Source organism: Callionymus lyra, chromosome 11, assembly GCF_982586985.1.
Source record: "Callionymus lyra chromosome 11, fCalLyr1.hap1.1, whole genome shotgun sequence".
Classification (NCBI taxonomy): domain Eukaryota; kingdom Metazoa; phylum Chordata; class Actinopteri; order Syngnathiformes; family Callionymidae; genus Callionymus; species Callionymus lyra.
In genome coordinates, this window is record NC_141828.1 from 17,426,488 (window position 1) to 17,452,999 (window position 26,512).

At 36.7% G+C, this 26,512-nt stretch overlaps 1 protein-coding gene across 7 annotated transcripts in view; it reads right to left on the reverse strand.

Annotated features, from left to right (window-relative positions):
- The window catches only part of adgrb3 (adhesion G protein-coupled receptor B3), a 134,082-nt gene extending 114,465 nt beyond the window's left edge, over positions 1 to 19,617 (reverse strand). For 3 of the 7 annotated variants that reach the window (XM_087802386.1, XM_087802384.1, XM_087802383.1), the window contains exons 1-2: positions 19,017 to 19,612; positions 17,245 to 18,013 (exon numbers count right to left, since the gene is read on the reverse strand). In XM_087802386.1, the coding sequence (XP_087658512.1) occupies positions 17,245 to 17,998 (754 nt within the window). In that variant the 5' untranslated portion in view covers positions 17,999 to 18,013; positions 19,017 to 19,612. Of the gene's footprint in view, positions 1 to 17,244; positions 18,014 to 19,016 lie in introns of all 7 variants that reach the window. The other 4 variants (XM_087802389.1, XM_087802388.1, XM_087802387.1 and 1 more) reach the window with 3 other exon arrangements.
- Between the last annotated feature and the right edge of the window lie 6,895 nt (positions 19,618 to 26,512).

A 26,512-nucleotide genomic window follows, 5' to 3' on the forward strand; every position in this document is an offset into this window, starting at 1 on the left:
ATAAGTCTGAAATCATCCTTTTCATTTGCAATCTGACGCCATATTTTCCTTCATTCAGGACTCTAACCAATAGTTTGATCACAGCCGCTTTAGTAGAAAATAAATAAAAGGCAAACGTTTCAAAGACACACTAACCACTTCTGTTAGAGACCATTTTGGAAAAAAAGGTCTTAACTCTGGGCCGAGGGTACAGTATTGATCCAGTAGTCCAAAGCCATCTCCAGAGTGCTCCTCATTTTTCCGTCACATTTCATTACAACACGCATGTTCTAAAACTCTTTCTATTCTTTTTTTTTTTTTCCCATGATACAATACTGCAGAGAGAGAGCCTCCACCATCCGGTGTGTCATCCATATTGGCTGGATGTATCAGTCTCCTGCAGCAGATTTCTTTCACGGATTTGATGGCGTGTGATTTGATCATTTTGTTTTGTTTACAAATCTCACACTGATACCGCCGCTAAGGGTTTGATGAGATTTTGACTGAGCAAATGAGCAATTATAAACGACAACCAAATACACTAATAAGGCTGCTCCGTATGCTATTGGGAAGAAAAAAAAAAAAAAAAGATCTGAACTTACTCTGGGTGTAATGAGATTTCCATTTTATCCAATTATGGTCATTAATGACAACATAAAAGGAAATTGAGGGTTTAAAATATTCCTTACTGACTTCTGGGAAATATCTAAAATAATAATAATAATAATAGTAGTTATGACAATTTAATGAGGTCTTGCTCAAAATCCAAGTACAGAAAGAATTTTTATTATTGATGAAACCTGCCTGAAATTTGTTTTGATGGTAATTTCTCCAGTAAAGTAAAGCTTTTGGTTCTGGTCAAAATACGCTTGTTTAGATCGAAAAATAAACCCGTAAACTAGTGAAAATGAGTGAAACACAAACTCTTTGCCATTCATTTGTAATGTTTATATCTGACGGTCGGCCAATTAATATAATGCCTACATAAAACCAGTGTATGATGCAAAAAAATCCCTGTTTTAAATGACAATTGCATCTTTTTTAAATGTAATATAAATGAACACATTTAATTAAACATATGTCTCAATTCTTGATATCTCCCAAACTCATTAACAAACTATAGCAAAACAAAAGAACCAAATAGATTCCATTCCTCCATATATTCTCAAACGTATTGGTTCATCATTTTTAATATAATTTTGATTTTATGAACATGTGATTGACAGCGTCTTTTGTCCAAGTATTTAGGCTAATATATACAACAGGATACAACACAAAATACATTGTATATAAAACACAAAACAAACATATATTTTTAATTATTGATTTTAAACTGTATTTGTCGTTTATAATGGCCTAAATACTAAAAAAAAAGGTCATTTTCATTATACTGCTACCGTAAGCAAATGATTACAAAAAGCTCTTTTGTCACGAGTGGTTTAATTATATAAACATGTGCTCTCCACGATGTTTGCAGAAGCACTCGTTTCAGAAGATGCTGATGTGACTCATTTTTGTCAGCAATAAAAGTGATTTTCAATAAAAAGAAAAAAAAAAAGACGCTTCAGGCACAATCTCTTGCAACGTGACAATAACACTGGCAACGTGCTGGAAAAAAAACTAAATAAAATCACATTTGTCTCTACGATCTCCCTGCTCAGCTCCTTCTGATGTATCAATGTCTTTGATTTAGAAGACGTTGACCCATCTGAATTTGTGACTAATTTATGTCGAGATGTAGCTGCAGTTCAGATGGAAACTGAAGTCATCTCTCAGGGTCACACTTTTTAAAACGTTTTGAAGATGTTTTAAGATGATTATTAGACTTAGAACCATGATTGGCAAGAAGTGAATATATTTACATCTGTTTTAATTGTTGTTTTTCAGTTGCCAGGTTGAGCATACAAATATTTCCCCTTACTTTCCAGCCACTGTGATGCAGGAATGCACAGGAAAAGAATACAATTTTCACCACAATCTGGTCCTGGAGCTGCCTTTGGTTTGGATTAATAATTCAGAACAAAGGCTAAAAACAAATCTATATTAACCTCACTCTATTACAATTTATAAAAAAAAATGGGAGAAACCCCAAAATATCTGCACTTGGGAGTTGAGGCATCTACAAGGAGAGTGCCTTGAGTGAGCCTAGATTTGGAGGAGCTGATTCCCATCTCAGGTTTTCTGCATGGAAACACTTAAAGTAATGATTACTTTGAGTTTCATTGTGCAAACAGCCACATTTTCTTTGTTCTCATTCATCTTTTGCTCATTACATTAAAGCCTATTGCTGTTGAGGCCGCTTACCATTGCATTTATTTAATGTGATCTCTTAATGGTAGTGTTGAATTAATACAATTTAAAGATCACATTTTAAGCAAAGCCCCAACAATCATTTGCATTTATGTGGGTACTTTGGGTCTTAGTTGCATCATCTTTACCCTTATTTTCCACTGCTTAAAAAATAAGAAAGAAACTGTCAGGAACATTTTCATACAGAAAACCATTCAAGTAATTGACAGTTTTATTTGAATCGTTTTGTCAAACTTCCCACTTCTCTCCAAGAACACGAAGGTGGATGCATTGATCCCTTTTCTTTCATTGTTTATTTTAGTGCACTCATTCTATTTAAATGTATTTTAGGCTCCTACTCACTTCAAATTGCAATAGTTTAGGCATTTATTCCCTTGCAACATGAGTGACATGAAGTGTGAAGCTGCGAAGAAAAAGATTTCCCTCAAAACAATCGCATAACAATAACATAAATAACTTCTTCTAACCTGAAGTAGTTGCTATTCAACATTTTAATGTTTTTTTATTATAGTTGACTGACTTTGACTCATCGCAAGAAAAGGCGCGTAATAAAGGCGTAGAGAGCGTCCTTCACTGAGTAAACTCAATTTATTTCTACTCTTCTACTAAAATGACTGCTACACATAATTCACCATTTATTAAAATGAAAGTAATTTCATTCCAAAGCTTGCCCTTAAGGTTTCCTTTGACCAGAAACGCCACGATCTTTTACAGTATTAACCATTTTTCCCTGGCAGCAGAAATGACAGCAACCCCAAACAATGCTTTGTGATAAAACAAATCTGTAGATTTTGCCTAAAATATCCAACGGGAACTGGAGGGAAAAAATGTAATTTGGTGAAAGATGGGAAAGCTAATATAATTCCGCACTTCAACGATGGAACCAGGCATGTTAGCATAGTCTCATTGAAAATACCACTGCCTAGAAAGATTGATACCATTGCACTAAAATATTATCAGAGTCTGCATTACGTAATACATCTTGCCCTCGAGAGAGACCAAGTGAGTTACTACTGTGGGACATTCAGCCCACACGAGCAAATGTCATCTGTCTGTAAGGAGGGGACGTTAGGAAAATATCCAACCATTCTGTCTGTCAGCTGACAAAGAGTCTTTATCTCACGGCAGTTTCAAAGCAATCAGATCGCATTAGGACAAATGGGAGTGGGAGTTACAATTTTATTTTACCTTATTAATGCTTGCTAATAAGATTGTCTTACATATTATACAGAAGGTTTTTACGTGTATTTTTGCTTCCTGAAGAGAATGTATTGCACACAGAACATGTATTTATTATTTAAGGGCCTGTGTGCTGATTTACAGATAATAAAGTAAATTAATATTTATTTATTTGTATCTCTAATATCGCGTTATACTGCTCAATTATTAGACAACTTCACCACATTATTGTGTTCTAGTAAATAAGAAAAAGTAAATGATAAAACCATATGCTCCAGACTTAAGAAGTTAAGTCCAATAAAAATGTGCAAATAAATGTAAAATTATAATATTTTACAACAGTCTGGGAAGGAGAGATAACACATGTACCCTCATTCAAACCTAATATGTTTCCATATAAAACCTTTGAGCTCCTTTCATCCAAAATGTTGTCCCAATAATCTTGGGATACATAGTATCACAATACAGGGGCAATGATAGAATATATTGCAGTACTATAGGAACAAGGTTATATTTGTAGTATTGTCGAGTACTTGACTCTGTTGTAGAAGAATTTATAGACCACAAGACTCTTGTCGAAGTCATACCTACTTTCATTTGTTTTGAAACCAAAATATCTCCAAAAATTTGCTTTTGAAGTCCACTGTATCACCTCATCCTCAGTCAACGCTGGGATCTCATTGTTACTTCAGCTACGAGGACCTAATGACTGGTTGCCATCTAGTTCCCGGATATTTAATTCCATCAAAATATTGAACACAAGCAATTAATATATGATTTTAATCGTAAAAAAAAGGTGTTATAAAGGTATAAATGTGTTTCTATATATATTAAATATTGTCACATACAGAACATTGTGTAGAAAGGCTTTGTGTTTTTCTTAAATGTCAGCATCATCATGTGTTTTAAAACACACTTCTGCAAAGTATGACTCGGCAGTTTCCAAGCGAAAAGCTCCTGAGAACAAAACATCTGATTCACATCGTCTGAATGCGGCGCCGTATTATCCCAGTGTAAAGTGGCTTCCTAAACTGATACTTGAATCTCATGCCTTGCACAAGGGCCGCGAGTGAGAGCGGTTGGAGCCCCCTCAGGGGAGGCAAGAAGGATTTTGCATCCACTTTAGCACATCGACAGTGTCTTTGAGTGACAGACTCATTTGCTAGGTTTTGTGGGTGGATGTTTATGCAAATTCCCATCCTTCGTGGGCTGAAATAGCCATCCAGTGACAGGCCCCGAAAACCCACCGCGTTGTAATGCATGTACATGAAGAGGAGGCTTGAAAATGATGCATAATTCACATTAATATTTCTGCCAGCGAGAGGTGAGGGTTTGATAATGTTTAAATTAAATGAGCCCAAAGAAAGTTATATCAAATTTTTTTTTGCTTGGCTTGTAAATGAAGCGGAATATATTCAGTGGAAACTCTTCACAATATGGATTCAACATATTCAGCGATTTCTGTCTGCAAAGCGGAAATGACTTGCACAAAGAAAACAAGTTGATGGTGTTCCTTATTGTACTTGAATGAGACTGCAGTTATTTATTTATCCTTTCTTTTTTCCAAGGCAGGAAATCAGAAATGTGGGGCGTCTGTAATGAATTATGCATAGGAACGAGAATCAACACAAGCTAATTTGTGTAATAAAAAGATAAGACAGTGGTTATCCATAGAGACTCGTTACCTGTTTTTAATTCACGTTGAAGCCTTTTTGAAGCTGGTGGAATCACCGCTGGATGCTCTTAGCTCCGGTGGACTTTAAAAATGACAGCAGATTTCTCCGTCAAGGCTAGTTACCTTGTGAAAGACCAGCATTTATGTGCTAGTGTGATAATGGGTGAACATCCTGTATGGTGCTTTGAAATGGAAAACATTACGTAGTGTGTTTTGTGGAGCAAGTACTTACTTATAAAATGGCAGCTTGTATCTTTTTACTCTCTTTATTTAATGGCAATTTGTATTAAGATATTTTTTCTTCAATTGCTCTGACATGGAAAACCTTTTTTGATTCTTGTCTTTCAACTACTTTACATACTTATTTCATTTATTTCCTTATTTTTTAGGTTATTTGATCCCAATTCCTCCTTATTTTATGATTTCCTTTGTATCCTTGTTCTTTATACCTGCACTTTGTCATCTTTTGCACTTTTGTTTGAACTTTGTTCTTGTTTTTACGAAATTTGATTTACTGAACTGGAAACCAAATTTTCCGAAAGATAACCCTAGAGGGATTTAAAAAGTCAATATATTCATCAATTTTTTTTGTCTTAAACTATCATTTTTTTTATTATCAATTATTTTTTAGTGTTAATATATTTCAAACACAATAAAGATTTTTTTCTTTATTCAAACATTATGAGCTAAAGAAAATGTAAAATAAATATTAATTAGTTAATTCATAACTTTCTAAAGAATATTTAATTATAATGAATAAATGGAATTATTTATACTTAAGAAAGTTACATTGAACACGGAGACCATTTGATTGAAATCCGGATGACGAATGCATTTTGAATGTCAATATGCTCATTTGTTATATGTAGCGTAGTAAATCTTTCAAAACAAGACGCGGACCAACATTTCTTCACACCTGTTTCCATTCATCAAACATGTCAAATCTCGGAAGTGCCTCCATTTTAACATTCCCACTGACGACAATGGAGATTTGTGGCGCCGAGTGCGAGTTGAATACTAGCGCGACTTCTAAACAGGCAAGTCTCTTGCATTTGAGAAAGGATTTACGACTGAAGTCAGGTGCCGGTGAAGTCTGGATGCAGACACACAAATCAGAAAGATACTTTTCGGAAATGAAGATTCTCTGCTAAGTACTAAGCCTAAGACAACTGCAAGAATTCCAAACAAAATGATGATGAATAGGAATGAATTAAAAATTTTGCGTATACATATTTGAAAGCATTTGTAAATTTAAATCAAGATTGGTTTGAATTTAAGTTCTTGTATTGTCACGGTTACATATTTTACCATTTGTACATTTTTATTAAGATTGGTTTGAATGAACTTCCTGTAGAACATGCAAAATGTAACTATTATATAACGGGTACAAATATCTCTATGTGGCCCCTTTTCAACTTGACATGACAGTTGCCTTTTTAACGTTTCCAACATGTTAATACAATATCTCCCATAATGCACTGTAATAATTAAAGCTTTATGGTGGTTGCAGTAAAATAAAATATTTATTCTTGTCAATCTTTCTTATATGGTCTACATGTTTAAACTCTTTGAATGTTTGAAGGATTTAAAAAATGAATAGTCCATTTTCTATTCACACACACTGTATGATACTGAAACATGTTTCATGAGTACCATCACTAGCATTTACCACTAAATACAATATACCCTTGAAATATGGAACTTGTTTAGAGCTGGATAAAAAGAGAACATTTCAGTCTGTCTCACTGGGGCTTGTGTAACAAATGCTTCAAACATAAATTATTCATTTTAAATAATCAGACCTTGTGATGCATGAGATATACATGTATATATGTATGCACTTTGCTGTGATAATTTCCATGATGAAAACATTGAAACGGTTCACCCGCTGCTACAGTTGGTTATGTTTCCCCATTTCGCGACAAGTTGGTTCAATTAGCAACATGGCGGAGACATTCATACCTTTGAACGTGATAAGTGGCTGTAGACAATCCCAGTTGACATGAGATAATAGACGGAGAAGACCCAGGAGGAATCGACTAGACCATCACAGAAATAATGAGACAAAGTCTATTACCGCTCAAGCTCTTTCCAGTAGTACATTTCAAATCTCAAATCATCAAGTACTTGGATTGTTGGATACAATACAACACCCGTGTGCAGCGGGAAAGTGAAAAGATGTCAAACAAAGTCCCCCCACTGAGATTTGGACCTGATGTAGAAACACAATTTACCCAAAGAAAGAACATATAATTAAAAATTGTAATTTTCCACTTGAAAGTTGAAGCACAGTTTTGAAAGCGCTGCAGAAAATCATTGAACATTTCAAAAGAGAAAACAGTTTGAATTCATAGACATAAAATAAACTTTTTTACTTTTAAATATTTAATGAAAAATCTGTATTAGCTTGAACTTCTCAGTTTGTATATTGATAGATCTCAAATGAAATAATAAACGCATACATAAGTAAAACTGTATCTTATTTATATTTCTTTGATGAAAAGATAAAGAAAAATCTATTTAAAGGTCAATTTTTTTAAAAATAATACAATGTATTGCTGCCTATAAAAAAGCGCTTTTTTAACCAAGACATATTTCATTTATTGATATAAAAAAACATGATTGTATATAAAAATAGGCGTGTTCTCTTAACATTTGTTCTGATAATTATTTCTCCTTATTTAATTGAACATGGCAAACCACTCACTAGTATGAACTAGTATCAAAGTCCAAGTTTTCCTTTATTTTACTAATACATACATATTTAAACTGGGGTAAATCATACCCATGACTAAGCAGTTATTATATTGTCTTTACTAATTCAGTTCTCCTATAATTTTGCTGTACCAAATAAATACATTACTCACTGGAATTCATAATTATCATATCTTTTAAATCCAGATGTATCTTTATCTTCCTTGAAGTTTCAAAGCCTCTATTTTTTCTTGACGTTTCTAGAAAACTTGTTTCTTTTTTGCATGTAATAATTAATAAAAGTCAAGCAAAGGGAAAATCTAATAAATGTTAAATGTCAAATATATGTTTTTTTTATTTTTTGACTTTAAATAAACCACACAAGAAAAGTAGGTCACATAGAATATACTATCACAAAACAAAAAAAGTACCATTTTAATTCCGTCTTGGACTTCATCAGTGGGAACCACTATTCTCCATAAAACAAATCTTGCAAATCACCATAAAGTGAAAAAACACAACAAATCATGTGGGAGCTCAGACCTCTGCCAAGCAGCTCATTTAGTTTCTCCCTAAATTCATTTTTCAGCTCAATTTAAAATCTATTTTTTAGCATCATAAGCAGTGGGCTGAACAAATGACACGTGCTCTGGAACACGCTTGCACAACACGCTTGCACAACACGCACAGTAGGACATCAAGAATGGTTGCACTGCCAGCTAATTCTGAACCACAGAGAGTAACTTGTTGATTTGTCGGTCCAGAAGATAATTCTTCACACAAAATCTCATCAACCATTCATGGGAATGTCTCTCTCTTAATTTGATGAATAGTGTTTTATTTTAATTATCTATTTTTATTTAATTGCTATTGTTTCATTTTTATATTCTGTAATTACACCGAAAAGGTTTAATGATTCTGATTCTAATGCTCCCATAGTAAGTAAGTAAGTAATATTTATTTATATAGCGCTTTTCGAGACCAGGGTCACAAAGCGCTTAAACAATCAAAACAATACTCAAAAAAGTACATACTTTAAAGATCAAGATAATACTGAGAACAACACAGGAGTTTGAGAAATTCAAGGAAAAGCCTGAACAAATCCTGCTGAGAAGATTTGTCAACATTAGTCAACATTTGTTTATTAAAATCTGATTATTCAGACTTACTGATGATTTGGATGAATTTACCATTTAAATAATAGTGTTTAAAACGTTTTTTATATAACAATAAACATGTTGAATCTGGTAAAATACAGTTTATTATTCTTATGATATAATGAACTAATTATGTAATACAATATATTGTATTTATATAGATTATAAAGCTATTTAATTTCACCTGTAGATCTGTTCTATCAATTGTCTTATCAGAAGTTTCATCAGTCGTCTCATCCAACTCTGAACTATTTGAAGAAGTGAAATGTATTGGAAAGTCTGCCGCAGGTGTCGGGATGTGGCACTCGTGACGAAATGAATGATGTTCAGACATGTCTAAGATAAAACAAAGGGATTTGTTGCTGAGCTCGGCTCTCCCCTTCACTGAATCGGAACTAAAATGGCCTCCAAGTGTACTGAACAATGGGGGTGAGCATAATGCAGTGAGACTACTGAGTGACTTGACTGAAATCCAAAGTGAATAAAAGGCCTCACTATGTAAGGCAGTGAGGCTGAGCTGCCGCCGTGCACCGGGCTTTGGCGGGTGACAGTACATCGAAACGCTTTGCGCACATTTCGTTCGCCAATAAAATCCCATTGCCGTTTTCCACATGGCATGATCAGTGAAGTCATGAAGCATAATGTTCGAATCTTATGTGCGAGTGCGGGAGTAGCGGAGTCCGAATTTAGTCCGGACAAATAGGAATCCTAAAGCAGTTACACTAGCCAACTTCTCTTTTCCTCCGATCCAGCCTGTTGGATAAAATGCACATGAACAAATTTGACATTTTGAACATATTGCACGTTACAGTCAAATTATTGCTCATAAGCGGAAAATAATTTCCTCTCGAGTGGAAACCGAATGACCAAGGCTTGAATTTGTGATGTCACAGTCACTTTTAATCCTCTTCTTGAACTAACAACGCATTTTTTAAATCTCTTTGTGACTTCATTAAACATTGATTTGAATATTTTACATACTTATAAGCCTCAGATCTTTGCAAGCGTATCAGATTTGAAGGAAATTATGAAAGCCTTATCTCCTGAATATTTGTCAGGGCAGCGTTTGTCTTCCCTCCGTCTTCTGTGATAACGCTGCTTTGGCAAGTATTGCATTGATGAGGGAAACTATCAATTTCAATAAAAAACCCATAATGCACTGGATTATGACAATGATATTAGTACTGAAGCCAAAGTCGACCCATATAATTTGAAGTGATAGTTGACCCAAAATACAATCTTAACTTGTTTCGACTCACCCTCATGTCGACTAATGGTTGGGATTATTTTCAAATTAATCTGTTTCTTTTTAGAGTTAAAGACAACAATGAATGATGAATTTGATGTAGTATCTGATGCTCTGGTGTCATCGTCTTCATCTTCGTCCATAAGACATACGTAAAAACATCCAGATACCTCCATACTGCTCGTCTGTAACTTCCATCTTCTATTGAAGCCTTGACATGAGGAATTGTTTTGAAAAAACCTTAAATAAGTTTATATTTTAAGATTGTTTTTAGTGAAAATTATTCGTCTCTCAGTTCCTGCCTGACGTCTTTCTTCATTGAAACACATTGTGCACAAGATTAGGCTGCTAGCCTAGCATCGTGCACTAAAATGAATTTTAAAATCAATTGTAATGTTTAATTTTTGTTTCCTCAAGTTGAGGCTTCTATACATGATGGGCATATCTAGATGTTTTTAGGTGTGTGTTTTTGGAAGAAGATCAATCTTAGCTCCAGTCGCTACATTGAAATTGACTTATATTTTTGACAATAACTCTAAAAAGGAACCAATTACTATGAAAATAACCCCAACCCTCAGTCGACATGAGGGTGAGTAGAATAATTTTACATTTTGGGTGAACAATCACTTAAATTAAGGACTTCTTAATTGTCCATTTGAAGGTATTTTTCCTCGGGTTAATATGAATACATACTGCTTTGACTTATACAAAATATAAAATACATCAAACTGGAACAATTATAGATGTTAAGGAAAATACTCACAATGAAAAATTCTAATAGTACACAAAGGTTAACCTAACATTCGCTGGTACTTGATGTGACTTCTTCCTCGTAAATGGATGTATAATAATTTTCCCATTTTCAACTCCATGTTATTAAACATTATTTTTAATTCAATTATAAGATATTTAAATGCTATTTTTGTTCATCTTCACGGTTGAATCTAAATCTGTCTCAATTGTTACCAGTAGTTTTCCTCTCTTTGGTTTGTTATCCACGAGATTTATTTTGGCTTTCAAGTCAGTTTAAATCTAAAGAGAAGCGAAATTGTTGCAGTGGCCGCTGTCGCATGATGCTCAGGCTCCATCAAAGTCCACTTGCCCTGCAGATGGTCGTACAACGAACATGTCCGACCAAATTACAACTGCAACTCTGTGTCTTTTTTTTTTACTTTCAAACGGCTCGTATCTTTTTCCACGCTCGTGTGATCCCCAGGATAATGGAGCCTACCAAAGGCACAAGGACACAGTGGACTGGTTGCCATACTGGTTGTCGTATGAAAAAAAATGTAACAATTACTGACTCATATCTTTCATGATCGTTCACATTACAATCTCATCATGTGGGAAAAAGCAACCCATAATTAAGCTTTTCTTTACGACCAATTCACTGGAGTCAGACGACCACTCTGTACTTGCCTCGTTCTTTTACTAATAAGTATTCGTTTCAAGCTTCGGTTAATCATGTAGGAACCTAAATTACTATTTAATCAGCCAAATTCATTTTTATATTCAGAGTACTAACAATGAAACAATCAGTCTTAAATGGTAAGAATATTTTCACAATTCAATGCCTGAAGCATTTGTAAACGTGTCACAGAGAAAGAAAAAATAATTTCTATAATTTCTATTCAATTGATTGATTGTCTTAAATGTGTTGTGTTTTAACATAGTCAATCTGGTCGTTTTAGTCATGTTTACTCAAAAAATGAACTGGTAAAGTAGTGGAAAAATGTTTTTATATGGAGGTCTGTCCGTGAATATAATATTAAAATGGTCCACTGCACTTGTCTAAAGGACCGAAACCTATTTTTAATAGTTTCAAATTTGATGAAGAGCAACAATTCTGTCTCACTGATCCAGCACATTTTGACTTTCCATGAACCTTAGACCCTTTAGATGCAATTTAAAAGAGGAATCCTTGTAAAATTCAGGGTGGAGGGAAGGCAGCTTTCTAAGATGTGGCAAACGCAAGTTAATTTTTTTAACATAAGAGTCGAAACGGAATGTAATGATCGTTTTAGAGCCTTGAATTTGACACATACTTTCAGACTATCACTGCTCAGCTGAGAAATATTTTACTTGCCGAAAAAAGAGCCTGTCTCATTGAATTAATGGAACATATGCACACAAAACCCTCATGTTTAAATACAAAATACAACAGATGAAGCAGAAGTGCTCAATATTTAAAAAAAAATATGGCTTCCTAAACCTGCCTGTAGCTTAAGCTTAACCGCATTCCCAGACCAAATTAAGGGTGCTGCTTTGAGCCTCATAATTAAAACCTGGTTCGTCTCTACAAACAATGAAAGAATGAGACGCTCGGTGCCAGGAGCAGACGAGCCGGCGGTCTGACAGACAAGACAAAACCTTGTGTTCACTGCCAAGTCAAATTGGTGAGGACGGTTGAGGGAACCAAAAGAAAATAGTCTGGTGTCTATCAAGTGTAAGCGAAACAAGATCTGAATTGGAGACCAATTGTTGCAGCTGTTAATGTGGTGCAGTGTGACTGAAGAGGGAAGTGGATTGTGATACGAATATTTGTCGAGTGGTGATATAAAATGCGAAGTATTCTGCAGGATTGACCATAAATGTGCATGTTTTTGATCTAAATCAGTTTTAAGATTGCATTAGTTCTGCCTAGGGACATGATGTAATACACACTCACCACGTGACGACTGTAGTTTCAATGGCCAAGAACAGAAATGCCAGTACAACAAGTGGGAGGGGTCAGTCTACCCACACACCACTGTCTTCTAAAGCCATTGTGTTCTTCCTTGTATCTGCCAAGCAAAAAATAATTGTGCCAAATTAAAAAAAAAATTGGACCAAGGAGGAAGCTTTTGTCCAATGTTGGCTTTCTAATATAGGTCCCTGCAATGGTTATCGACCAGGAACTGCAGCAAGAGATAAACTGCTGGTCTATAACCACTGGATTATATACATATCATGTGTGCGATGGATCCTACTTTCCATGACGATGTAAGAATGATGGGGTCCATTACATTTGCTTGATAAATAAATAAAAAATCAAATAAAAATAGAAAAGCTAAAACTCTGATATTTTGACAAAGCTTTTTAAATGGTTTTACGAAGATACATTTGTTTCAGACAGGAATCAATGTTTAATATTTCTGAGACTCTTATGTTTGTCTCTGTGTTCTCTTGACCTTTTAAGTATTTATTTTATTTGTTATTTTTTTATTGTTTAAGCACTTTGTGAACCTGGTCTTGAAAAGCGATCTACAAATACTAATTACTAATTACTTACTAACTTAAAGAGCAACTATTGTAAAAAAAAAAAAAATCCTGACTTATTCAAGTTTCAAATGTCTACGTCTCGTCTCCCCCGTTTGAAATCTTGGCGAAAGAGAGGTTACGAGAGCCGAGTCCATTATTACGTAATAACTGCTTTTCTCCTAATCCAGCCAACTGTAATCATTTGTTTGTACTAGGAGTCCCTTGAAGGTGAAGACTTCCGGGATTGATGACACGCGGTGACCACCCACGATGCTTAACCCATCACATTAAAGTGGCTTAGGGACATTTACTTTAATGTAAATATTTTAACTAAAGGAGTTTTGCACAAACAGACACATACTGATGAGCACAATAGAGGTTTAAGATCTATTTAAGACACACTTTAGTCAACACGTTGCCTTTTTAATTTCATGCTGCGATACCATAGAATAAATGTTTAGATAGTGTAGGTATGTGAGAATAAATGGTACGCTAAGATACACACACATGCGTGTGCACACACCCACACACACTCACACACCGATTCTGATCCTTTCAAGGCAGAACACATCACCAGGACGTCACACTGCTAACACAGACACTCATTCACCTATTGGCAGTCTGGAGTCATCAGTCTCTGACACGTGCAGCGAAAAGGGATGGAATACGACATAAAATCGGATCGCACATGCAAAAAAAAGAAAAAAAAGGATGGGGGGAGGAGGAGAAAGAGAGAGGAATCTGCCCTGCTGCCACTCCACAACCCTTTACAACTTTTATGCTTGAAATGGGAAAATGTGATAAAAATACAACTGCATAAATGAGTCATCGGGCAGGAACATCTGTGTAGGATTTTTATTTTGTCACCGTGGGTTTCTTAAATGCCGTGGTGTGAAGGAACGGGACGGTCTTTTGTGCGTCTAATAATCATCTTAAACATTTAAGAGCTTTAACCTTTGAATGTTGTCAAGTCTTTGTGAGAAACTGGTGGTGAATATCTGTGGCTTTGTTGTGAGCGACCTCCATTTTTTTTTTTCCCTCCCTCTTTCAAGAATCGGCAAGTGAGAAGATCAAAGACATGACTTGATTTTTTTTTTTTATCAAATGAGCCCTTGTCAACTTGTTTGTGAGGCTTATTTCTTTTTCCTTCATTAAGAACACCCACTCGCTCTCGATGGTGCCACCGCGAGACACGGTGCTCTTTTTAAACCCAGTGGTGATCTCCCCGTTATCCAGATGAAAACGGATTTATTCAAACCTCCCATCAACCCGTCCCTATAAATAGAAGCTTGTGGAAAATCTTCTGAGAGGGGGGGGGAAAAAATAAGCCCTGCTCTTAAGCTGTTATTAACATGCTGATAGAAAAATGTCCAACGTTGTTTTGGAACAGGGAATTCCTGTTGGGCGGCAAGGTTTGGGAGGTAAACATGCATTTCAGGATCTAAATTAAGATGGATCTTAGAGGAAAAGTGTTGATCTTATAGTCGAATGTTGGCTCGCACTCTTGCATCAAACCTTGTGTTTAATATTCTTTTTTAAATCCTACCCTCGCTTGGGTGTTTTCTTTCCTTACTGCATTTCTGTCCATCTGTGTCTATTAGTAAAAGAAAGCTCCATATATTTAAAAATGGATTCCAATTCATTTCAAACAGGAAATGTGAAAGGGGAATAGAGAATAAACATTTTCTGAATTACCATCTGGATCTAGTAGTCCACATGTGTCCAAGTCAAATCATGATGTCCGAAACCATTTTAAAAAAAAGATAGTCTGCAAATAATAAGTTTCTAACCAAAAATAATCTCTGATGCTCTTTCAGACTTGCGTACCATTTTACTCATTAGAATTTGGTTATTATTGGTAATAAGGAAACTCAAATGCGAAATAATGTATCAAATTATTCAGATAAAATAATAAAGGACAACAATATAAATATGAAAATTACAATATGTAGGACAATGAGCTGCTTAGCAGGGGTCTGTGCACTATTCTAGCTCAGTTATTCGGCAGTTGTTTTGGAAATAAACATGCGGACATTGCAATATTATTAGTTTTATAACAATTAAAAGTAGGATTTGATGCAAATATTCACACTCGAATCTGCTCTAGTATTACGTTATTACCTCCACCAAGGAGGATCCGCATTTATCTGTCTCTCCTGTTGTTAAACAGTTGTTAAAATCATTTTTTAATTTCACAATAATCTATCTCAAAACAAAAATGCTGGAAAGATTCTGTCGTTCTGAAGTTTTATAATGTTACCGCCGTCCACTGACAATGACATATAGAATATAATATAATGAAGTGTAGATAATATAAATGTAGGCCAAAAATGTTGGATGAAACATCCTGTATGGGTGTAAATTAGTAGAGATAGGCATTCTCTTTTACTTACTTACTTTATTACTTACTTATACAGATATGCTTAGTGTAAAGTGATAAATACATTTAGCATGATAAAGGAAGAAAACGCCTTCATTTTTCTTAATCTTACAATACATTTTCTGATCCATCTCCTGGACATGAACTGTATTTTCAGTAACTCTATCTAATATATTAAAAATGTATAAAGTTCCAGTTCTCAAGGGGTATGTTTTAAAGGCCACAACAAGCCGTCAATGTCAGCAACCAATAATTTATTCATCGTGCAGGTAGTATCCCTCAACAACGGCGAGAATATTTAAGTCTGGAGTGATTTTTGGAAAGTGTGGTTTGTGCAGTTGATGTTACTGTATTACATTTATTTTACTTCTCTATCCTCCTTTAAATCTGTCATTCCAGAGGTCTAGTTATGTCACAAAATGTGGAAATCTGGATGACGTATTATACAAACTGTCTTTTTAGTGTTTCTAAAGAACATGACTAATTTTGAAATAGCATGTGTGGGCTGCAAACATGAGTCAACTATCAAGAGTTTTCTTCTTTTCTTTTAAGAAAAAGGGAGACATGTAAGTGTAACTGCAAGTTCTTTTTCGATTGCCACAATGGGCCATTACTTGTGTTATCATTATTCTCCCCAAACAAGAATCGGTGGAGAAGTTACTTTCAGTTCACTGTGCCGAGATAAATGCCACTCCTTCATGCCTCGCGCACATCGACCCCTCGGATGCGAAGCATGTTGCTCTGTGTCACTCGAATGTATCCCTTCAAATCAGAGCAGATCCACGTCAAGGAGATCTTTGTCACACTGAGAGACCTACGCGAAACAAAAATCTTGTGCGTCGTTTCTGAATAACAGCATGATGACCTTGTCATGACTATTTCATTTTGAACCACTGAACAATCCGAAATCTATGTTGCATTGCTCTATAGAGACAAGGTGACGTATTTATGATATGCAGAGGTGAGTTTGGACTTCATTTGGAAGCCAGATTAGTTGGTGACTCTGCTGCGTCCAAGATGTAGCACAGTTCAAAGATGACAACTATGCCAAGTTTATGTTTAGAATTGCAGCCATTTTAAACTCTGCTGATGAGTACAAAAACAGCCATTTTAAATTTGATATTAAAAATGAAAAACCCCTTTTGCAAAGTCTGCACTGGTGTGGTCTTTCTATGGCACCCAACTCCTCAAGCACCTTACGGTGGTGGACACTTTCCATTGGCCTAAGAATCTATGTGTGCTCTTTGTTTCATGGGCCATCAATCTTAAACCATGCAATTAGGGGCAGAGAAAGGGAGGGACTGACGTGCATTTTGAACTCTTTATCTAGTCACACTTTATCAGTCCACTGGATCAGCACAGAGGAAGCTGGCAGCATACTCACCTTCTTTAGGAGGTCTTTTCACCTCCGCACTCAAGTTGCAGATCTGTCCGGCTTGAAGCTGAGGTGACAAGCACCCTTCCGTTTGTGAATTCAACGGTAAAACCACGTTGTTGAGCATCAGCATGCTCTCCGATTCCCCGTCACCTAAATGCTGAGGACAAGTGCACTTTGTGTACACGATCCCGCACGTCTCCACCGTCCCCTTCTCTAACTTCAGGCAGTTTTCCAGCCATGTGCAGAGCACCTGACAGCCGAACTGGCTCGGACTGGCCTTGTTGAAAACCAAGAACTCCACGATCGACTTCTCCTCCTCGTCCAGCTTCTGTGGCGTCAATCCGTTGTAGTCGTATGGGAAAACTCTCCGCAGTTGGACGAAATTCTTGTCGTACAGTAAAAACACATAAATATTCTTGGAGTCGCAGAGATACACGATGGACTCGTTGACCTTCAGCAGCTCGTTGATCTTCTCGTGCGAGTAGTGGTCGAACTGATAGGCGAGCAATGAATACTCGGAGCAGCTCAAGTCTCGTTTGTATAGCTTCAGGTAGATGCTGTATTTGGTCGGGTCTGGGTTCTCCAGCGTCCATGTACAGTTTGTGTAGTTCTTAGGAAACATTTCAGTCACAGAGTACGATCCATAGATGACCCCCTTCACCAGAGTCGAACACCAATAATCTTGGGCGCCAGTTAATCCAAACATAACCAGAAGATAGGTGGAAAATATATAAATCAACAGGTTTCGAACAGCCTTCATCCTATGTCATTTGGCCTGCAAGAGAAAAAAACGAGATAAAGATGTAGTTAAACACGAATTGAATCCAGAATTCACCTCAGCACCTGTCTTTCTTATCCTCAGCATGCCTTCTGCATGACTTTACTTTGTGCAAACATTGCCACCTTGTGGCTGCTTTAACCACCCTATATGTCCATCTATATTTTCTATTAAAAATATATTTGGCTTGGGTGGGGATTTAATGGTCATTTAGACATCATTAATTGGGTCAAAATTCGGTACGGAACCCTGGAGGTATTTAAACAAAACGGTTTATATTGTCGAGAAGTCCACGTTCACCAAAGCGTATTTTACGCATTGACAGATATGTTTATTTATTTATTTTTATAACTGATGTGTCCTGTTTTTTTAAATAACGGTCACTCGGTAGGTGAGAAGTGTTGATGGATTTTTTTTTTCTTTAGTTTTGCGCTTTTTTTGTCCTCTTGAGGTATCAGACGGTGCAATTTGATAAAAAGCGAGTGAGTGCGCAAGTGTGTGTTCCCGTGCGCACATGTGTGTGTGTGTGTGTGTGAGTGAGAGAGAGGGAGAGGGAGAGAGGGAAAGAAAGAAAGAGAGGGAGGGAGGATGCAATGCGATGTCCTGATTGCTTTAATCCTACAGGCAATGCAGCTGTGAGCAGTGTCAAAGCCGAACATGCGAGAGTGTTTATATCTCTATATATATACATATATGTGTGTGTGTTTATGGAGGCGTGGAGACTCCGACGCTGCAGTCCAAAGATCATTCCTTCTCTCAAGTTGAGCGGAACAAACTGGCCATCGTGTCACTTTATAATGTTGAATTACGCTCAATGGTCGATCTGAGAACCCGAGGCACAAACCACCCTCAAATCGTTTTTTTTATGAAAACCCCCCCTTACAAAAAAATGAACGTGTGCGCAATGACGCGTCGTACTTTGAAGTGATATTCGGGTTAACTTTAAACGATGTCGTGACATTATGTATAGGGTGGAAAAAAAACAACTATATATCCTTACCTTACACCCAGAAGCTTATGGCTATTTTCCCAATATACTTGACCACATCCTTTTTTTTATAAACAAATTCTGCAGCCCTCCGATGAATCGATACTCTCCATCTCCCGACGACACAAGTCCAGCGCAACAAGATGGTTCGGTGGGTTGAAAATGCGTTTACACTCCGCTCAATACCCTCCAATAGGGTCGCTCTCCTTCTGGGGTTTTGCCCATCAAAAAAACAACAAAAAACAACAAAAAAATCAAAAACACCGCCAATTTGTAGGATAAAACTGAGGGAAAAAAAACAAAAAATCTTCCAGAGCTGGTTTATTCTCTCCTGGATTTGAACGGCTCCCCTCCTTCTTCTGTGTCCTCTCCGGTCCAAAAAACGAGAGAAAAAGAGATCCGGGGGATGGATGGATGAGGGATGTTGGGGAGACCAGAGAGAGGAATAGAGGGTGCTGAATGCTTGCAGAGCTCCAGGAGCAGCAGGCTGCAATATCACGTCACACTCTCAGCCGCTAAGATAAAGCACGTACGTCCTCTTCTTCCTCCTGCTGCTGCGTCTGGCACCAACACCACTTTCTTCCCTCCTCCGCCCTCTTTTTTTCCCCCCAATTCTTCCTCCTCTTCAGTCTAAAAGGTCTCCCCCTTGAACAGGACGTACATCGCGGGTTGGAGTACGGACTTTTATTATAAGATAAAACATGCTTTTATTTCTGCTCTTCTTCAGTGGGATTTTGTTATCATCCCGATGGTTATTCCAACTCACATTCGGCGACAGACGCTGTCATGACTCTTTCACTGGTCGGCGTCCCGCTGTTTTCCACCCCCTGGAACTTACGTTTATGGGGTCACTTGAGTTGGATTTTTTTTGGGGGGTGGGGGGAGTTTTCCCGCACCTGTCAGGTGTTCTTCTTTGGCTGGAGGGCTCCCAAGGGGGCTTTTGAGTTCTGGATGGGAAACGTCTATTGACATGATTTCACCAGGATTTGCTTACTTTATATAATTTAATTTGTAATTTCTCACATTTTTTTTTAATGTATAACATTATAACACGTAAATAACAATGTATCCAGATGTTAATTTATTTATATATTGCATGTCCTTTTTTATTTTTTGTTCTCCAAGTCCGTTGAGTGAGTACACATGTTTATTCTTTATTTTTTGTCGAATACAAATACATATAAACATGCTTTTCTGAATAAAAACGTTGCCCTCTACTCTTTTCATTAAAAAAAAGATTGCTGTATTGACTAAGAGGCACTTGCTAAGCTACCAACCATATCAGTTATTTAATGTTAAAGTTAAAACTAATGAATGCTACAAATCGACCTGAAACGAAGGTGGGGGAACTTGCCTGCTTAAGACCTCGGCTCCAGCTTGGTTTGGGTGCAACTTCGGCTGTGTGACGTGAAAAATCAGTGTCTTTTTAATAGCCAGATTGACAATAACAAAAAATAAAATCCTAATTTATAGGATTAAACATAAGCACTTCAATAACAATATGGCTAAATGAATACATTTTGAAATGGATGGTACCACGTAGCAATTAACTATTTCGTTTTGAGATTTGCTTAGAGCGAGGGGTCTCCAAACCGGTCTTCAACGGGCAGGTTTTTGTTACAAACCGATCAAGCATGTACAGTTCAACAAATTAGCTTTCAGCTTTAACAATCAACATCAGACTGTCAGTGAACTGATTACACTCCTAAGACTCCTTATTGGGTTAAAAGGGGGTCCTCTTTATCGGTTAAAACAAAAACCTGCACCACCAGGGGTCTCCAAACCGGCCCTTAGAGTATCAAAGTATTGGAACTGTATGTTGTGTGATTAATGGTTCGTAACATACTTATTTTTCTCTTTTTAAAAGTTCAAGAAGAACAAGATAATACCATTAGTTAGGCATGGAATACAGCTGTTACTTAATAACACAATAATACACACATGATGGGTTAACATGTCCAAAAAGCCCCTAGATGGCACTGTCTGCGGTATAATCGTGAGCTCTGAACCATTAAAACAGGGAAATCTTACAAAAAAAAGTAGTGAAAATCCTGAAAATTCTGACTCTGCATCATGAAACCTCAAAAGCTGGTTCATGATACGTCATCAATCACTATGATGAAGATTCAACTGCACTTTCCTCGATTACTCTGGAGACTCTACTCTCACTGTATGAATTATGTGCTCACTCAATTTGTTATATATTCTATTTCCTACTGTTGGTGCCACCTACTGGGCTCTAAAAAAAAACAGGACACTGCTTCATGAACCTTCATATAGTGCCTGTATTATTTGAGATAAATCAATGCTTTACTTTGTAGTTATCTTTATTGAAACAAAGTCATGTACAGTACAATACATTTACTTTCTTTCTCTTCTTTCCCTTTGACTACTACTTAATTTTATATCCATATTTAACCAATCGTAATTCCAGAAAATACACTATATTTTTCATGTCGTATTAAGATTTAAAGAATAATGGAACCCTGCAAAAAGGAAAGAAATCTGACGGTTGCTTTACGGTGTAGCTCTGAGCCCAAAGTTATCTGCAGGAAAGCGTTTAACTCCATTGTGAGCTCTCGCCTCTAGTATAGATTGAATGAGGTGTTCCGGGTGTGGGGAAAATGGGATTTAAAATTTATCGACGAACTGACTGACAGGAGGTGATTTTTTTGTTAACCTCCAAAAAAAAAAAGTTCTAGTTGGGAAATGGATGCTCTCATTTTAATTTATATCCTTACCTAGGGCAAAGAAACAAGACCAAGGTTGGGTTCCCTTTGGTGGCTGACAGACCACCATTATCTGGAGGGATTGCTCTCTGGATTAGGAACATCTAGAGTTGCTCGATTGGAGGTTGCTGAGGATTTATAAAGGTTGGACATTCTATGTTGATGCTAATGCAGTTAGGCAGTATAGAATAACACAGTACAGGCCAAAAGGATGGACACAACTTTTGGGCTTATTTAAAGTTTTAGGAATCTTTCGGACTGACTGATCTTAATTTCTTATAGTAATGATGTCCATTAATTTCTCTTTGCTTTTCTGATTAGTTCCTTGCGTAAAATGAATTAAACGGTTGTCCAAAAGGGATGTATCAACCTGATTTCTGCACAACACCGCTAAATGTTAGTATAATAAGGCAAAAAAGATTTCACTAAGTAACGCTGAAAACCAAAATTAAAACACACATTTTCAGTTAGTTATGTTTTTTAACTAAATCATTCTGCATGTGTTCATTTATAGTTTGATGCCTTTAGTGAGAATCTATGATGTAACTTATCATAAAATGTATAACCTGTGCTTTTTTATTATAACATAATTAAGTGTAACATATTTTGAAATATTTGAAAGCTTCTTTTGAACACAGTCATTTTCCTAGTAGTAGCAGAAATCAACACGCTTCCTTCAGTACTCGATATTCTTCTTTTGAATGCGTTATCTTGATGCTATCATTCAACTTGGCAGTCATTTATGTCCAATAGCTGGAGGCTCCGGCAGTTGCTCTGTGACAATGTGGCATCGATGGCCATACAATGGTCCTTGAAGCCCACTGGCTGATTTCCTCTCAGTGACTGTGTCAGAATGGGAGTCACTAAATTGCTTAAACAATTTCCCGAAGGAGACCCTGAGGGATCAATAAAGTTTTACCTTACCTTACCTTACCTTGTAGATCACACTTGGATCGTCAAATGACTTGTACCTGAAACACCATGGTGTTTTTTTTCATTGTCGATTTTTGTAGATATAGCCCGACGTTATCCGTGCATTTAGGAAAGTCGATGATAGACAAATGAATGGGGCTGACCTTCAGACATTGGACGATTGAAGCGTCGGTCATTTGCATATGCAGGATTATTTGCATATTTGAAACAGGAGGGCATTAGATTGGACGCTGCATATCGAAGCTATTGTTCCACGGCACAATTTCATGTCGCCCCCCCTCCCCGCACTCCCACACGGACACACAAATTGTTAGAGGGAGGGTCAGCTGTTCTAATCATTTTTGCAGGGCATAGTTAACTCTCATTAGCCTGGCCGCCTCTTTCAGGCCTCGACTGAGTGTGTTCCATCCGAGCAGATGCTGCACAAGTAGCAGATCTGTGTACTTACTTCCAAGAATTTTCCCAGTGCCACCACGATTTTATGGGCAATTTGTGTGACTGTTGTGAGAGGAAATAGATCTTTTTTCGCACCAAAAAAATATCCCACGGCTCATAAATTAAACATTATTTTTTTTAAATTGTTGATTTATATGTTCTATCTTCTCTACTGTTTATTCAATATCGCATAACATGGGCAAATGAGGTCCGTTCTTCCCACTCCCTGGAGGTGTTACCTGGACAACCGAAAGACCTAATCGCTCCATCATGTCCTAGTTTTGCTTGGAAGTCGCCTCCCATCTCACAGACTTGTATGGAAGTCATTCAAAAAAGACTGCACACTCTATTCTGAGTCTCTGCTGGACGACTCGGTTCTTCTTCTTGTCTCTTAGAATTAGGGCTTGTATTTGATATCTAGCATCTTAAACAGTGAATAAAAATGAAAATATATTTGAACGATGGGCAACGGCTCATTATGTGGTCCGCGGGAGTGGAAGAAAGATGAGCTATGAAGTAAAATAATGTGTTATTATTGCCAGTTGAAAGACTTTAATCATAATAATAATCTGTTTACATTGTACTCAATATGGCTGCTGTTAGCAATTCTGATCATCCAGCTCTCTTTGTGTGAACCACTGATCCTTATAATGATTCGGGATGAGCATGAATATTAATCATTTTAATTAAAGAAAAAAGCATTATTGATTTAAAAGGGGTTGACACGTCACACATGTGATTCAAATGTATGATTGCAATCTTTTTTATATATGTTTAAAGGGTGCAAATAGTTTCGGTATGAATCACATGATCAGCGAGTCGTCACTGGAAATAATAAATAAAATAAAACGGTTTGAGGTACAGTAAATTGTTTTGTAAATGCTAATTGTTTTGTTTAATGCGTGACAACTTTTAGTTCAAAATAGCCGTTATAGTTTCTCACCGGAGATCATTATAGCCACCAACTAGACCATTAATCCTAAAGGGAAAATACTAAGCTAGTGTCTTATCCAATTGGCTAAACCACAGTATTTACGTGAATCATTGCTTGTGTTTCAAAGCACTGCTAAGTTTTTTACTGTCTTCGGAAAAAAGACACATGACAGGTTCAATCAAATGAAGCAAATAAACATTAGTGTTTCTTCCAGTCTCCTTATCTACCGCCATCTCTTCTATTTTTCCTATGTTTTACCTTTGTTCCCATCGCTAAAAAATAAACAACTTAAGCTGGATCATAAAGGTGCGACCAAAAAAGTTGTAACTTCAAAACGGGACATTCAATTGGAAGGTTATGTATTTAACTCTCCTTGCAAGTAAAGTTCTTGTGATTTTTAACCAATTTGGAACTTTTAACCAATTTGGAACAGATTCCATTCCTGTTAATCCAAATAAAACATATTTTAAAATGTTTTGCCATAGCTTAAGCCAGGAATAAATAAAAGAAACGGCTTGCCCTTTTTTATAATGAATGCACCTCAAATAAATAATGTTTTGACATTGACAAAATTGCCTCAACACAATTTTTAAGAATTCATCTCGGACAGAATTGGGACATTATGTTGTGGAATATTTCCAGGGTGTCCCCTGCCTTTCGCCTGATGAAACTGGAATGGGCTCCAGCGACCCCCATAAGGGATTACGCGGCATGGAAAATGAATAAACGAATGTTATTCTCGGATTGTAGAAAGCACTAATCTGCCGCCTAAACTTCACCAAATGCTGACCTGCCACTTCTCCGCCACCAAAGAAATATCAGCGGTGACCTCAAACCAGCCCAATTTGTATGCTTATTGGCTAGCCTTTGGATTTTGGCTGGGTGTCCTAAGAGGTGGAAGAAATCGCATGCAAAGCCGTATTGAACGATGAAAACACAATTACCTCCTCCACTCATGGGCGGGCCAATTGCCAATTTTCAGCAATCAAACATAAAAAAAAAAAAAAAAAAACTTTCCGGGAGTCCAACTGGCAGCCTCGTCGAAGTACAAGTAGGGAAACAAAGTGAGGTGACAAACTTGTTGTGAGCATATAGATCTCCGCCATGTCTGTGGAGCAACATAATGGTTCAAGTTTGAAGTCGTTTGTGAAGAGATTTAAGTTTCTTAGTGATAAATGGAGACAAATTGTGACTTTTATTCCACAGAGGAGGTCAAGTTCTATCCAAGTCTGGAATCCTGCTTATGTAATAGCTGTTGTGGATTGTCACATCACTCTGTCAACTCAGGAATCCTTTTGAGCACATGCTTCTTGAATTATTCATCAGCTCGCATGAAGAACGGCCCTATTATAACCCGTTGCTGTTTCTGTACGAGTCTGTGCGCAAGGAAGACGGAGCACGTATGAAAACACAAAACGTGTGTGTGTGTGTGTGTATGCGTGTGTATGAAATTCTAGGTCTCCATGATGAAATGGGTTTTTAGACCATTTCTGTCTGCAGTACAATTTAAAGCAACAAACATCAGCCCATTGATCACAAGCTGTGCTCGAGATAACTGATATAAACACATTCCTCTAATATGTTGCTCTGCTTTGAGTAAAAAAGATTCGCGTAAATAAACACTGCCAATTCCCAAGGGGATGTGAGCATCATCCGTACTGGTTTTTCCATATGTTGCGTTTGCTTCATCAGCCTTTGGAAGCTTTTCCTTGTAAAGGTGAGCCTGTGAGTGTTGGCTGCTTTTATGACTTCTCTTTCTTAAGGTAAGGTAAGGTAAAAACTTTATTGATCCCTCAGGAGGTCTCCTTCGGGAAATTGTTTTTTTCCAATAGCCAATACATAAAGCAATTTTTTATAAAAAATCAAAAATAAATAAAAATAAAAATAAGAACAAGAGAAATAAAGAGAAAGAACACAATTGCACAATCTAAGTCTAAAGTTAAAGACAAAGAACATAGATCAAAGAAAAACAACAAAGACAAAGGATACAAAGACTAACATAGAACAGAACATCCAGATACTTTCACTCCACTCCTGCCCCCGAACTCAGAATTGTACAATTTAATAGCCCGAGGAATGAATGAATCCTTGAGTCTATTTGTTTTGCACCTGGGTAGGAGCATTCATGCACTCATTCTGCTTCTCTGCTCACTGATGACAGTGTTCAGAGGATGACTGTCATCATCCATGATGGACAGTAGTATACAGTAGATAGTTTGTTCAATGATCTCCTCTCAGCAACTGTCACCAGTGAGTCCAGCTTCATTCATTCATTTCATACGTTTTTTTTCTCACTAACAAAATAAGTTTAAAAAACAGTTTTTAAAATGGTTTCTAACTAATTGAGTACTTTTACCATTACATGCCTTGTGAATGAGTCTTGACTTCAATTAAGTGCATTAGCCCTTACATTGGACGCTAGTATATCTGTTGGATTTATAAATTATCTTAAAATATCTTTAAGATTAAAAAAAATT